At 43.5% G+C, this 16,216-nt stretch overlaps 1 protein-coding gene across 4 annotated transcripts in view; it reads left to right on the forward strand.

The window, feature by feature from the left end:
* ITGB6 (integrin subunit beta 6) overlaps positions 1-16,216 on the forward strand; it is a 105,132-nt gene that overhangs the window by 60,815 nt on the left and 28,101 nt on the right. For all 4 annotated transcript variants that reach the window (XM_075529190.1, XM_075529193.1, XM_075529192.1 and 1 more), the window contains 3 exons: positions 85-174; positions 9,520-9,654; positions 9,863-10,280. In XM_075529190.1, the coding sequence (XP_075385305.1) occupies positions 85-174; positions 9,520-9,654; positions 9,863-10,280 (643 nt within the window). The remainder of the gene's footprint in view (positions 1-84; positions 175-9,519; positions 9,655-9,862; positions 10,281-16,216) is intronic.

Raw genomic sequence — 16,216 nt, forward strand, 5'->3', positions numbered from 1 at the left:
CAATTATGGACACCGAGCGGAACCACACACTTAACATTACTCCGTTAGAGTGAACAAAGAGTGATTTCTTCTTTTTGTTTACAGAATTACGCAAAACTCATCCCTGGAGCTACGGTGGGGCTACTCCAGAAGGACTCGGGGAACATTCTCCAGCTGATCATCTCGGCTTATGAGGTACGATGTTTTACCGTCGGCTCCTCTTTGCATTTCTTTGGTATTCGACATGAAATTTTGTTTCTGGCCATTACATTCCGTTCACTTTCATTGTCCAAAGACAATCTTTCTGCGCTGAGGCAGCCCCAAGATAAACCCAGTGCCCTGGATTTGAAGATAATCTCCCTCAAAGGTGGAAGAAAGGGTAGAAAAGTTCATAAACCTGATGATAAAGTTTGGGTGGTTTTTATAATATGAATCAGAAGCAGCACCCACATGTGGGAGACATTTATGTCTACTTGATTGTCCCCATGAGTCACACAATGGAGCACCTCTTTTCTCTGCCTAAGAAAAAGTAAGCTTCACTTGTCAATTAGGACTAGAGCTACGTGGAGAAGACACCCCAGCAGCCTAACAAGACAAGAGCATAACTCAAGTAAAAAGTGCAAATTTGTGCTCGGCACCCAAACGCCAGAAGCCACCAAGAATACCACTTTTACGCTCTCTTTGGAGAACCCAGGAGCCTTGTTGGCATAATGCTTAATGTATCAGGTTGCTACTCACAAGGTCAGCAGTTCAAACCCAGCAGCCAGCTCTAAAGGAGAAAGATAAGGTTTTCTATTTCTATAAAGATTTGTATAACCTTGGAAATCCTAGGGAACTGTCCCAATCTGCCCTGTTGGGTGACCCTGGAGTTTGGTTGGTTCACTAGTGAACCGTGGGGGAGGGGGAGATTTTCATTAGTTTTATAAGTATGTATATAATTCTTTGGCTCAATTGTTTAGTAAACCGATACAGACAGAATTCCTTACGTAAAATATGATGTGCACTTACAAGGTTTCTATAATGTGCTCTTTTTTCTGAAGACATAGTCTTTAGTATAATTTTATTTCTCCAAATTAAATTTTAGAGAGTCAACCTTCAATCTAACTAGATAAAGATAGAAGTAAAATTCCTTTTACATTCTCAATGTACCATATCATTGTAACTTTTTCATTATTAAAAGATAACTTTATTGGGGACTGTTACAGCTCTTATAATAATCAATGCATCAATTGTATCAAGCATATTTGTACATATGTTGCCATCATTATTTTCTAGAAACGTTTACTTTCTGTTGAGCCCTTAGATCAGCTTCTCCATCTCCCCCTCTCCCCACTACCCTCATGACCTCTTGGTAAATTACAAATTATTATTATTTTTATATCTTACCCTGACCGCTGTCTCCTTTCCCCATGGTTTCTGTTGTTCATCCCCCTGGAAGAGAGTGGGGTGGTTATGTGTCAATCATTGCGATTGGTTCCCGCTTGCTCCCCCCCTCTCCCCACCTTCCCCAATGTCCTCTTTCTTTGTCCTGATTACATGACTTAGTTAATCAGCTCGCAATAGCCACTTGCCTGCTCTTTTTGGTTTGGGTTTCTAAATATCATCCCATTCTTCTACCTTGACCGTCAAAGGGGAACATTCTATAAAAACAAAGATGATACTCTAAATTAGGAGAGGAACCAACAAAGGAACATTTTATAAGTTGTAAGTGGCTAAACTTGTTGCACACTCACTGCCGTGCAGTGACTCAGTAATGAGTCATAGCGACCCCTGTGGGTTTCTGAGACTGTGACTGTTGATGGAGCTACAAAGCCCACTCTTTCTCCCAGAGTGGCTGGTGGTTTTGAACTGCCAACCAGATGGATTACAGCCCAACTAGTAACTACTACAACACCAGGGCTAACCAATGAATAAGTTGTCCTAATTTTTTATGCTTTAAAATTACAAATAAATGAGCCATATGCTGTATATGCTAATATTATATGCTGAGCCAGTGTTGTTGTTTTAACTAAACAACATCTCAGAATCACTTGGGAAGCTCTGTGAAAATAGGCATGTCCATAGGGCCTCAACTTAACTCAAGTACTCCCTCAATAAAAGAACACTTTGCTCTACTAATCCAGCATTCTATGATGCTCACCTTCCCAACATAATCGCTGAAGAAAAAATGTTTGCATAAGCAAATGTGGTGCAGAAAGCTCATGGTGCCCAGTTATCAAAAGGTATAGCATAGTGAATGAAGGGGGAAGTACAGAGTGGAGACGCAAAGCCCATTTGTCGGCCACTGGAGATCCCCTCACAGGGGGGTATAGGGGAGGAGATGAGTCAGTCAGGGTGCGATATAGTACCGATGAAGAATACAGTTTTCCCCCAGATCCTGGATGCTTCCCCCCCCCCCCAACTACCATGATCTGAATTCTACCTTGCAAGTCTGGATAGAGCAGAGGTTGTACACTGGTGCATATAGGAGCTGGAGGTACAGGGAATCCAGGGCGGATGATACCTTCAGGAACAGGGGTGTGAGGGGCGATACTGGGAGAGTGGAGGGTGAGTGGGTTAAAAAGGGGGAACCGACTACAAGGATCTACATATGACCTCCTCCCTGGGGGACGGGCAACCAAAAAGGGAGTGAAGGGAGACACCGGATAGGGCAAGATATGACAAAATAATAATTTATAAATTATCAAGGGCTGATGAGGGAGGGGAGAGCGGGGAGGGAGGGGAAAAAAGAGGACCTGATGCAAAGGACTTAAGTGGAGAGCAAATGCTTTGAAAATGATTAGGGCAAAGAATGTACAGGTGTGCTTTACACAATTGATGTATGTATATGTTGTGATAAGAGTTATATGAGCCCCTAATAAAATGTTAAAAAAAAAAACCTATAGCATCTGGTGTGGTAGTTACATAATCTGGTGAAACACATCTAAGGTCTTAAAGGCTTGAAGATAAGCAATCAGCCATCTAGCTGAGAAGCAACAAAGATCACATGAAAGAAGCACACCAACCTGTGTGATCATGAGGTGTCGATGGGATCAGGTATCAGGCATCAAAGACACAGAACTAAAAATCATACCAATGTGAATGAGGGGGCCGGGCATGGAGTGGAAACCAAAAGCTGCCCATCTGTAGACAATTAGACATCCACTCACAGAAGGGTTACAAGGAAGAGACGAGCCATTCAGGGGGCATATAGCACTGATAAAATATACAACTTTCCTCTAGTTCTTTAATGCCCAACCCCCAACTATCATGACCACAAATCCGGCTAGACCAGAGCATGTACACGGGTACAGATAAGAGCTCACAACCCAGGGGATCCAGGACTGATAAACCCCTCGGGACCAATAATGAGAATAGAGGTACCAGGAGGGGAAGGGGAAGGTGGGGGGGAGTAAGGGGGAATTGATCACAATGATCTACATATAATGCCCCCACCCCCACCCCACCCCAGGGCGATGAACAGCAGAAAAGTGTGTGAAGGGAGACAGCAGATGATGTAAGATATGAAAATATAATTTATCAAGGGTTCATGGGTGGGGGGAGAGGGAAATGAGGAGCTGATACGAAGGGCTCAAGTAGAAGAAAATGCTTTGAAAATGATGATGATACATATGTATAAAAATGCTCGACACAGTGAATGTATGTATGGATTTGGGTAAGAGCTATAAGAGCCCCCAATATAATGATTTAATAATAATTTTTAAAATAAGCATGTCCAAATTCCTCTCAGAGATATTTTTGAGAGCACTTCAAGAGAAGGATGAGTGACGTGCTCTCTTCTATAATTCCTCAATGATTTTGTTATTGCCCCACTAATTTTGAAAGTCACTTAAAGAGGAAAAAAGGCAAAGACTCCTTTCTCAAAGTCTTCATTTCATCGAAAAATAAAATACAGATGTGTCCACTGACATTTTAGGAGGATGGAGTTTGGGGGTTTTCTTTTTTTACTGATACTCTCAGAAATGTCTTTGCTCACATAAAAGAATGAATCACCACATTACCTCATGCTTGAAATTTTTCCAGCTATGAAGCTTGTCAGCAAAACACTATACAAACATTGCTCCTGCTCTTGCGGTAATTAAAGTTTAATCTGTGGCGTCAAATAGTCACACAGCAGTCATTTACTGAATTAGGAAGCACACTCTCTCCTTTAACCCAGCACTCTCCAAAGTGTTAACATCTTCCAAAGCATTCAGCAAATAGAAAACAGTGAATTGTTTAAGCAACAACAACTGTCCTCTTGCATCTGACCATTGCAGGCCACGCCCTTGCCTGCCTTGCAAGAGGTTAAGCCTAGTTTATGGTCCCAAGTGACTCATGCAACTTAAGAGTAGTTAAAAACAAGGTAGTAAACATTTGGAATGAGTTGCTTCTCTATTTTACTGTTTCAAAAACACTAAGAAGTTGTCTGTTACTCTTATACCTCTGAAACTATGCAATCTTGCGCTGGAGTTTTTATTGAAACTTTATGATTTCGTTCTGTTGAGCATATAGTCACTATGAGTTGCCACCTAACGATGACCACAATTGTGATTCACAAGTGAAGCACACCAAGGATCTTTGCCCTGGTGAAAAATCATTTGCCTGTTGTTATTTTGAAATGTATTCCATAAAAGCCTTGTAATATGGAGTGTCCTGGACGCACAGTCCTTCCAGTCTATGAAAGAGAAAGAGAAGAAGGGTAAGTAAGAGGAAGGGAGGAAGGAAGGAAAGAAGGAAGGAAGGAAGAAAGAGCAAGAAGGGAAAAAGGTAGGAAGAATACAATTCTACAAAGATAAAATTTAATATGCTTCTAAAAATATTTTTAAAAATTTTTTTTAAAAAAGATGCTTCTAACTCACTTCTACTGGGCCAGAGGCAGTCCTTTGGTCTTTGTAATTCACAGTTATGAACTCCAGTTCAGATTTTACATAGCCATATTGACTGGAAGCAAAAACCAAGGTAAATACCAGATTTGTAATCAGCTGCCCATCAGTGGCTCATGTCCTTCCTTGCCTACCCACGTAATAAAAGCTACTGAAATATCATTGATTCCGTGGGTCAGTCCTCTGTGGACATTGACGCTGCGAGAGAGAAATGCCTGGGTCCGTCTGGCTTTGTCTGCGGTGTATGAGGCACTGGTAAATGAATGAATGAGATGGTGGCATGTGGCAACATTCATGGAAATGTTCCAGGATCGTGCAATTCCATTTTTCCACAAAGGAAACATTTCTGTAAAAGGAAACATTTCTGTTCTTTCTCTGGGAAATGTACATTAAAATATTCCTGCTGAATTTTCTAGTATGACATTCCTGAGACTTCTTTGTGGTGATTGTGGCCAAACCAGGTCACCCTCTCGTCCTCTTTACGGCTGCTGTATTACACACTTCCACGTCATTATTTTCTTAATTTCTCCTTAGTTCCAGATGCACTGTCGCCCTTCAACACTGTTGTGATGTGTCACAGTTCCTTCCAACCCACACTCCTGCCCTCATTCTTGATGGTCTCGGGCTGGGTGGGTAGGTAGGTGGATGGATTCATGCATGCACAGAGGATAGATAGAGGGATAGAGGAGAAATTCCAAAAATTTCCCTTCACCACAGAGTCGGAGGAGATGTGAGTTGGCAATTCAGGAGAGAGCTCTGGACCGTCCCAACATCTTCTGGATCGAGTGTTCTCTTTATTGATGGAAAGATCCTGGACTCCTTTTTTCTTACACGGTGCATTTAATTCGTTAAAAAAATCTTATTGACCTTAAAAATGACTTAGAATGTTTTAATCCAATCTCACTAGACCTTTGGTCTCATCCTGGCCAAAGCCAATATCTTCTCTCACAGGAAAAATGGCAATAACCTCTTAACTGCTCACCCGCCTCCCATCCTTAGTTTCCTCCATTCTGATGGCAAGGAATTTTCCCTTTAGAAACATGAGGTGAGATCATAGCACTCCTGTAAATAAAACCTTCGTATTGTTTTCCCATTTTACTTAGAGGGAAAGGTCCTGTCTCTTCCATTACCCCTCCAACCTCACACCCCATTGAGCTCCTCTCACTGGAAATCGGACTGTTCGGTGCCCAGAGCACTCTAGGCATATTCCCACCTAAGGCCTTGACTTTGAGTCTACCCTCTTCCTGGAACCTTCTTTCCAGTCACAGCTGGCTCACTTCTCAATACCGTCAAAGCTCTTCATGGGTCCTGTTCTCGGTGAGTCCTACCATGGTCACTGTTTAAAGCTGCGTCCTGCATGCACTCTCCTAATGCCGTAACTCATTATTCCACGTGCTTTTCTTCTTGAGTCTGTTGTTGATTTTCTTTTGCCCCACACTGAACTATGAACTACAAGGGGTCAGGTATTTTTATCTTTGCAATTTCCCGCGTCCTTAGCATAGTACCTGGTATGCACCATACACTCAATTTCTGAATGAATGAATGAATGAGTATCATTTGTTTTCGGGCATTCTTGGGTTGACTGACTTGAAGTGACTCTTTGTACGAGAGAACAAAACACTGTCAGGTCCTGGGGCCTCGTCCAAAGTGCCCCTATGCTGGCGGCTCATGTTGCTGTCGCTGTGTCCGTCCATCTCAGGGAGGCTCTTCCTTTTCCAATGGCTCACCTGGAGGAGGCTTCATGAGTCCTTTAATGCTACCTTGGCCCAATCGGAAATCATGAAATGAGATGGGAAGACAGAAATGACACTTCAGGCTCTCATGAAGAACATATGCTGAAAAGCCATCCTTAATCTGCAACCCAAGTGAGCACCCGCCAATGGAGGCAAATAAAAAGTCTGGAAAGAGCAGCAGCATAGGATGTGCTGTCAGCAACTTTGACAGTCAAGGAAGGCAGGGCCTTCTTCCTCTGTAGGCGGTGAAAGTTCTAGTGAAGGAAAAGCTGAGACGGGATATGTTTTTTAAAGGCCAACAGGAAAAGGATCCATGGACTCAAATCCTTTGGAGTGAGTGGCAGAAGTCTCATTCAGAATGTTTCAAAATTTGTGTTTCTGTATTTTTATTGTTAATAATTTGGTTTTTACCCCAAATACAGACTTTAATTTTGTACATGAACAAATAACAGAGAAAGCTTGAATCACATTATTGTCTTTCCCTCAAACATTTCTCCCTTCCTTGACATTCTTTCTCCTAGGCAAGCTTAGCTTTATCTTCAGCTCTCCCGTTTCCCACTTGCTTGCATCCGGCCAGTCTCCCTTCAGAGCTGACATTCACAATGATTGCCTTTTCCCCATTCCACACCTATCCCGCAGATCATAACCTCAGGCCTGGAGCTGGGATGAACACAGCCTCTCCCAGCTCTCTTCCGTTCCGCGGTCCTCTGTAAGCCTAACCTGCACAGCCTTGAGACTACTTCCCTTCTCTTCAGTAGATTGGATCGCTGCCTAAGAACTCCACAGGCTCTTGCCCCTATCACCAAGTCTCAACTTAGCTCCTTAAACATCAGGGTCACACCATCTGGTGTCCCCCAGGACAGTGGAAGTGCAGGTTTGGTTTGAGCCCCACTGGACTCCTGACTGGATCAGTACCATAGGCCCATTCTGGGCCCGGGCTTTCTCTCCTCTGGTTCCTCTTGTCTGCCTACAAGACTGCGGTCATCCCCGCCACACATCTAAGGCCGTCTCAGCCTTGAAGGGCCAGGCTTTTCTTGCTACCCCAACTTCACTGGCCTCTCCCTTCACTGTGTGTTCACTGCTTCGCCTAGTTCCACCTAGGGTTCCATAGTAAGATGTGAGCTCTGGTGGTAGGCCGCAGACCTCTAGGTTCCCCATGGTCTGGACTCTATACTCAGTGCATGATGCTGTTGGTGGTGGTGGTGGTTGTGGAGCTGATTCTGATCCGTGGCGAGCGGACGTGTACAGATGAGAAAAGAGTAGAGGAGCTTTTATGAGTAGATCTGTCTGCCAAGGGCTCTCTGAATGGATTCAAGATGTCAACTCTTCAGCCGACATTTGAGCACTCAACCATCTGTGCCACATGGAACTCCTAAATATACGCCAGGAATCCGATCAATTCCGTGTTGTTTTCAAGGCACAGCTTTCCCTCACATTTTAATCTAAAATTGGGATTCAGCTCATCCTCAACAGCGTCTTACAATGGTGACCCAGGGTTCATTGTCTGTGCATGTATAGACTCGGCCCACTTGTGTATATTGTGGTTACTTCAATCTCTTCAGTGCCTTCGTGGCACTTGCAGTTGTTGAGTTTAATTGCCATTTTAAAATATCTTCCAAAAGTTTGAGCTATGATTTGATATCGAAATGAACAGTTATTATACATGCAGAAATGTACCAAAACAGAGCAGCAGGAGGTAAATCTGATATCCGTGAAGCAAATCTTCATTGTCGGAGGAAACGTCTGCATAGCGACAAACCGGCTGCTTTATGGGGCCTAAGAATTGATGACACTCACAAGCACAGGGAAGTTGTGTTACAGTTTAGAAGGCACGAGCCGAACAACTGCCTTTGAGATTCCACCAAAGCATTTTGGGGCAGATGAACACACCACAACACTCAGAACTGATAGCAAAGTCGGGCTGTTGTGACTGATCCATATGTTTCGTAGACTGATCTTGCAGTATTTTGTTACAGTTTAGAAGTCAGGTAATAGTGTACCTTATAATTGATGACATCTTAGAGTCAACACAATAGCGTATGTACGTAGTATATTGAGTTGATTGCTTACCTATCGGCTTGATGGTGTAGTGAATTTTTTTCAGATCCAATATCATTTTATTCATTTATAGTTCAATGGACATGAGTCCTAGTTCGTTCCTCTGGCTGTATGGGTTTTTTTTTCCAGTTCTGATTTCAAGTTTTATTCAATTTCAATACCATAGAAATGAATGTAAGAGCTAACATTTCCTTTACAACGGGTAGAATCCCCTCTTCCAATGTTAAAGGTGTGAGTCTATGATGATTTTATTATAAACCCAAATCCACCTTCTCCTGGTTAAAAAATAATGTATTTAAATATGGTGTTTCCACTCAAGGTAGAAAGCTATGGTAAGGATGGACAATTACTAGTGACCAAGGGTTCACTTTCAGCAGACTACCAGAACTGTACCCCAAATGGTTTTGTGACCTTAGAAAAAAATGAAGATTTGTTTGCATCAAATAAAGTCATTCCCCAATACCTCAATAATCTGTTCTTATACCTTTGGCGCCACCGTCCTAAGGCTGATCACACCAGCCAACTGAGACGTCGATGTAAATAATTTGCGCTCCCGCGATTCCTCTGTGAAACAATGCGCTAGAAACGCTGCATTTCACGTGCGCGAGTGGCAGCATGGTGTTTAGGGGGTCCCTTCTTCCAGGAGTGCAACTAGGGCCACGCTTACCTACTTACTCTCAAGCTTTTGGAGTACAACTCGGTAATTTGCTTTTTAAATGTTGGTTCTTAAAAGTGGGCAAACCTCAGTTCTACAGTATCCTTTACCCGGAACTTTCTTCTTGCACCTTCTAAAACGTAACTCATTCATGTCAACCACTTCTAATATAGTGGCAAAATGATCTTCTAGTAGTGACTTCTTTGCGCTTTTTATGTCTTACCCGAAGGAGCTGCGGTCCGAGGTAGAACTGGAAGTTTTGGGGGACACAGAGGGCCTCAACCTGTCATTCACCGCCATCTGCAACAACCGAGCCCTCTTCCCGCACCAGAAGAAATGCTCCCACATGAAGGTGGGAGACATAGTAAGTAGATGGCTAGTATGTTACCTGAAAATATATCCAAAGGGGTCAGAGATTATCTTACTGCCCTGAAACTGGACCTCTCCTTTTCAGAATTGCGGAAGGTTTCCTAATAAACGCTCTTCACCACGCTGACCTCCGCCCAGCTTTGTTTCTCCCCAGGCGTCCCGGGGGATCAGAAGAAATGGGTCGTTGCTATTTTCTTCTCCAGGCTTCCTTCAACGTGACAGTGAGCATACCGAACTGCGAGAAGAAAAGCAGGCACCTAACCCTAAAGCCGGTGGGCCTGGGAGACACCCTGGAAATCCTTGTCTATCCAGAATGCAGCTGTGCCTGTCAGGAAGAAGTAGAAGTGAACAGCTCCAAATGTCACCACGGGAATGGCTCCTTCCAGTGTGGGGTGTGTGCCTGCCACCCGGGCCACATGGGCCCTCGCTGCGAGTGTGGTGAGGACATGTTGAGCACAGAGTCCTGCAAGGAGGCTCCAGATAAACCCTCCTGCAGCGGAAGGGGTGACTGCTACTGTGGGCAGTGTATCTGCCACCTGTCTCCCTACGGAAACATCTACGGGCCCTACTGCCAGTGCGACACCTTCTCCTGCGTGCGGCACAAAGGGCTGCTCTGCGGAGGTAGGTCTCCTCTACAGTCACCTTCCACTGCGCTCTCCTTGAGTATCCAGAAAGTTCTTTGCATGCTTTGCATCTTCCACAGTTGTATGTGCACAACGGATGCTCAATACAATACTTGCTGGCGGATTGAGTGGGATGGGAACCTGGGGTAGCTGGACCTTGTCTTGTACATTTTCTGACATGGAGTGAAAGCTCTGCCAACCGAGCTTCCAGCTCTATGAGTGTTTTCTTCTGACAAAGCAACGTCTTAAGAGTCCTGGTGACACTGTTGGGTGTGCGTTGGACGGCTACCGACAAAGGTAGCTGCTGAAGCCTGCCAACTGCTAAGAGAGAGAGAGAGAGGCAGCTATCTGCTCCCCTAAGCACTTACAGCCTGGAACCGCCCTCTAGGTTTTCTGTGAGTTGGAATAGGCTTGATAGCAGTGGGTTTGGGAGCGTCAAGTCTACTTGACTCGTGCAGTCTCCATGTGTATCAGAGAACTATGCTCTAGAGCTTTCCTTTCTTCTTTTACTTGTGAATTAGGTGACAGTTTACAGAGCAGGTCGTCAGTTATACCTTTGATAATGCATATGCATTTGGTTTCTATTTGTGTTAGTCCGGGTAGACTAGAGAAACAAATTCATATACACTCACATGTGTATAAGGAAGAGCTTTTATATACAAGAGCAATTGAATATTGAGAAAACATCCCAGCCCAGTCCAGATCAAGTCCATAAGTCTGGTATTAGCCCATATGTCTGATCCAACCTATAAAGTCCTCTTCAGATTCACAAAGCACATGCAATGGCGCTGAACGCAGGAAGATCACACGCCAATGAGTGGGAAGTCTTGTGGATCCAGTGGTGTTGTAAGCATCTCAGCCCTGACAGGGGTCTCCACATGGTTCCTCCAGTTCCCAGGGTCCTGAGTGCATCAGGGTTGGTCCATGGGGCTTCTTCTCAGAAATGTCTCGCAGGGAGTGAGACTTGTCAGTAGAGAGTCTCCAAGGTTGGGAACAGAGAGAGTGTGTGTCCTTAGCCTCCAGAGAGGAAAACCAGGAGTTCCCAGAATCTTCAAGAGAAGTCCATGTCCACACAGAGGCCTCATTGGCTATATCCTGATTGACAGGCTAGACTCCACCTCTTCACACACCAGATTATGTAACCACCACACTATCCATTCATTTTGCTCCTTTCAACACACCATCACCCAAGCTGCTTTCTTCTTTGGTTTTCTATTTCCATTCTCCCTTCTTTCTTAACCTGCTGAGCCTTGACAGTGGGTAAATACTGTTCTTTTGATCTCTTAGTGTTGGGTTTTTTTAACCATAGGGCTGGTCCATAGTCTTATGTCCCACCTGACATTTTTCTGATCACCAAGACTGGTCTGCCTCAGGACCTTCAGTTTGGGTCCACACTTTTCACCCTCTCCATCCAATTAAAATGTTTCCACCAGTTGAAGACGTCCTGGAAGCACTCATTCACTCATCTATGTCAAAACGTTTGGAAGACAGCTCCCTGGCCTGCCCACTGGAAGAGATCCATATCTGGGCCCATCCCAATTAATAAAAGGTAACCCAATAGAGTGCAGAAATCATGGAACAATATCATTAATACCACATGCAAGTATTATTTTGCTGAAGACACTTCAGAAATGGTTGCAGCGGTACACAAACAAGGAACTTCAAGATTCAAGCTGGATTCAGATCCAGGGATAACATTGCTGCTGTCAGGTGGGTTTTAGTTCAAAACAGAGAATACCAGGAAGATGTTGACTGGTGTTTATTCGACTATGTGGATCACAAGAAACTACAGACAGCATTGGGAAGACTGGTGGAACTCCCCACGTCCCCCTGTCACTCTTTATTCCTGGAACTGAACTGAGCCACATGGTGGCTATCTATCTAACAATAGATAGGTCTCTATGGCGAACAGTCATACTTGGGAAGTATGCACTCCTTGTACTTGATTCAAAAATCAACTTTTTTTTTGTTTTTCATGAAAGAGGCAGCAATTACCCAAACACAAAATTCAGAAGGCAGGTAGGATTACAAACAAAGAAGGAATGGAAATGGGAAATGGGGAAATGAGATGAGAGAGGATGCGATGCAGAGATTACAATCAATGACATGAACTACAATGAGTATGAATGGTTGAATGGGACACTGATTTTGCTCTGTAAAACTCCACCCAACTCAAAATAAAAATGTTTCCAAAAGATTTCCTCTTTGGAATCCCAGAAACAATCACCAAATCTTCTGAGTTGACCTCTCTATCTTGAATTTAATTGGCCTCATGGAGCCTCAGAAGTCACTGTTTTGATTGGACTTTTTTTTTAACAAGGCACCTTAACAAGACTAAGCCAAGTGCAGTGCCAAGAGAGCTTATCTGCAGCCATCCACTGGTCACAGAGGCAGGCTCCGCATGGTGGGTTTGGAATAAACTGGACCCGTAGTAGCAGTACTTTATGACTCACCTTCATTTGTGAAATGGCTATGGAAAGGATTGGGTGGATTTTTAATTATTTTAGAAAATTGAGAAATTTTTCAAATAGAAATTGTAAAGTTATCTGTAAAATCACTACCCTTTAAGACTATATTACACCTATATTAGCATGACTATTATAAAATCACTCTGTGATATATATATATATGTAAAATTTATTCAGATAAAATTGTAAATGCATTCATGTCCTTGTAAGTGATTTAGATTTTCATAGTAAGGGAAATAGTAACTGCTGGATGTAAGTGCTGATGTCGCTGTATTTGAGCCGGCAGCTTAGTGTGTGAGCAGGCAGTTCCTCAACAGAAAGCCATTATTATGTTTATGGAAAACTAAACAAGTTATGCTTTCAATCTCAGTGCCAGAGCCATAGGAGAGAGGTGAGTTTTTAGGGATAGACTGGAGGAAAAGAAGCCTGCCTCTTTGAAACCCATCTGCTTTTTTAAAAAGTGTGTCTAAGATGCTCCTCTCGGTTGCTACTAGGAGGTTCCTCTTCTGAAGCTGCCTTTCTCTCTCTCTTCCTCCCTCCCTCCCTCCCTCTCTGTCTCTATAGATATAAAAATGTGTTATGGTGGTTTTTGCCAAAGGTTTACACGGCAGTGTAGATTCCCCTTCGACGTCTATGCACGCGCCTCAGTGACCTCGGTCGTCTTCTCCGTACTGTGTGAGCAGCCTCGCGGCTTCCGTTGCCGTTGTTCGGTCGGTCTCCTGTTACTTTTTATCCTACGAGACGGAAATCTCGGGGCTGTCTAGGTTGAGACACATTTCTCTCCCTTTTCACCTGGTGGCTCTTTTCCTAGTTTTGTGAGCATGCGCGAGCCCCAGGAGTGCTCCTTCACAAGATACCGAGGCAGCCTGATCTGTAGGGGACTAGAAGCCAGATGGCCCTGTCAGCAAGCCATCAAAAGTACAGAACCGGAGAGCAACCAGATTGCTTTTCTAATATACATTTTATAACAACTTCCGTAGCACAACACTTGAGATTACCTTTCAAAGTATTCCTACATGTGATATAATGAAACATAATAATAGTACTATTATCGCCTATATTGGGGACTCTAAATCTTACATCAAAGCAATCTAAAACAGGGTGAATTGGTTTAGCAACAGTTCTGCCCATTTAACTTAATTTAGTTATTTATGATTTTTCAGTTTATTTTGTATCATGTACACAAATGAAAATAAGGGTGTCCTTTTACTGAGAAAGGAATAAAAAGAAATTGTATTTCATAGGATCATTTACATACAAATGTTCAATTAATGGTTCAGGCCCAACCCACTTAATAATTCTTAGCTGTGAGTGAATTAACCCAATTATGAATTATATGAATTTGAGATGCAGGTTAGTATTCACATGTCTTCAGATCATGGATTCAGATCCATTTCAACTCGTATCTTTCATTAGAACAAGATCTGTCTTGTCAGTATGGACATTTGATCCTCATTATGCCCAGATTTTGTGTTTACTAATCTATCTATTACTAAACTGTCTTTAAAACCCCAAACCACTCTTTCTGTGGTCTTTTGTCGAGCAACACAGAGCAGTGACAAATTTGAGTCACCCAACACACATGTCCATAGCTAAGGTCGGACGAGGCGACAGGCTGCCTTTTTGTTTCCACTCAGGCTCTAAACAAGCACCTGCTTTGTGATCGACTTAGTGCGGCGTGTTCCCATGCTCATGCTTGTCATTGCAACATTGCTGCTTAAAGGGGGCCGTAAGTGGAATGAGCAGGTGCTGTCTAGAGTTCTCCAGCACAGGAAGGCTGGGAAGTGCCTTGTGCAGAAATTACAACTGTTAGGGTATGCTTCTTTCAAACAGGAGCGATAGTGCTTGGGCCAGAAATTCGGTGATGCGGTATATATTAGTTATCTTTAAATAGCCACATGAAAGAAGGGTGTGCATCAATGAGTGAGAGCCCTGGTGGAGTAGAGGTTACGCACTGGGCTGGGATCTCAAGGTCAGTAGGTCAAAATCACCAGCAGCTCCTCGGGATAAAGATAGGGCTTTCTTCCCCCTCCGCCCCCCCATCTAGAGTTCCAGTCTCTAAAACTGACAGGGGCACTTCTATGCTGTCCTATAGGGTCGCTATAAGTCAGAGTTGACTCAAGGGTAGTGAGTTTGTCTGTTGTGTTGTTGTTGTTGTTCAGTATTAATCAGATGGCAAAAATTTGTGACTACAGACTTGCAATGACCTTGTACTACCCCTATGTTCAATATTTGCTATCTTCACTAAGTCAGGGCTTATAGTGACCTTAAAGAATATGACCACTGAAAACGGTGAGAAGATAAAGAGACACATATCCATCCATGGGTGGTAATGGGTAAGTGAATGATGCAAATCAAAAGGTTGGAGGTTTCCTCCGTCAGAGGTGCCTCAGAAGAAAGGACTGGAAACCAGTCATTTCCAGTCCCATGCAACAGTTCTCTTCTGACACACATGGGACTGCCATGCATCTGAATCCACTCAAAAGCAACTTGTTTGATATATATTTTTTTAAAGTTTAGATGGGGGTAAAAGTTAGTATCTTTCAGTTCCATTTGGGGGCTTCAATAATTTTGTGGAAAGGGGGAATTGAAAGATCATAGACGATGATATATAAAACTTGGAAAAATAGAAGCCAGCTTCAGGATTTTATGGTTACCGTTTCTTGTATGGTTTGTTGTTGTTGTTGCTTAGCAGAGTACTAAGCCAGGGATGAGCCTGACCCGGATCTCCTATGACCCCATCAGGAAGACAGAAAGCTACCTACCTCCCTACCTGCCCTCGATCATCAGGACCAGGCCGTGTTCCTTTTGCTGCACAGGGAACCCCCCGGCAGAGCACCTGAGCACAAAAAGCAAAATAACTAACACTTGTAGGGGACTTGTTTTTAGGCAAGGAATGGTTCTGGACGCTGATACATTATTTCAGGTAATACTCATAGCGATTTCTATGAAGCCAAACTCAATGCTCTGGAGTCAGTTCCAGTTATATACAGTAGCTACTAATAATCCCTCCTTATAAATAAGGCGCCATGGTGGCTCTGAGGTTAGGCATTGGGCTGCCAACTGCCAGACTGGCAGTTCAAACCCACCCTCCTCTCTGTGAAATAAAAAATTAGTGTGTCTGCCCCTGGTAGGCTTTCAAGTCTCCAAAACCCTATCTATAGCCACTGTGAGTCAGAAGCAGCTTGATGGCAGTGGGTTTGGGATTTATATGAAGAAATTACGATGACTATGTAAGCAGGTTCCATGATTGCACACTTCCAGGCTTCTATTTTATTGTTAGCCTCTCCTGGGCATGCACATAAGCCAGTACTGTCTTCTATCTTTCTCGCCCCACCTTCTTAGTCTGGGTATCACTTCCTGTGGGTGAGAACATCCTCAGGTCTCCAGTCCGACTCGGAAACTCCTCCCTGTTCACAGAGCATCTACCACACCAGATTACAGCTGTTACATATTGATTTATGTG

Source organism: Tenrec ecaudatus, chromosome 13 (assembly GCF_050624435.1).
Source record: "Tenrec ecaudatus isolate mTenEca1 chromosome 13, mTenEca1.hap1, whole genome shotgun sequence".
NCBI lineage: Eukaryota > Metazoa > Chordata > Mammalia > Afrosoricida > Tenrecidae > Tenrec > Tenrec ecaudatus.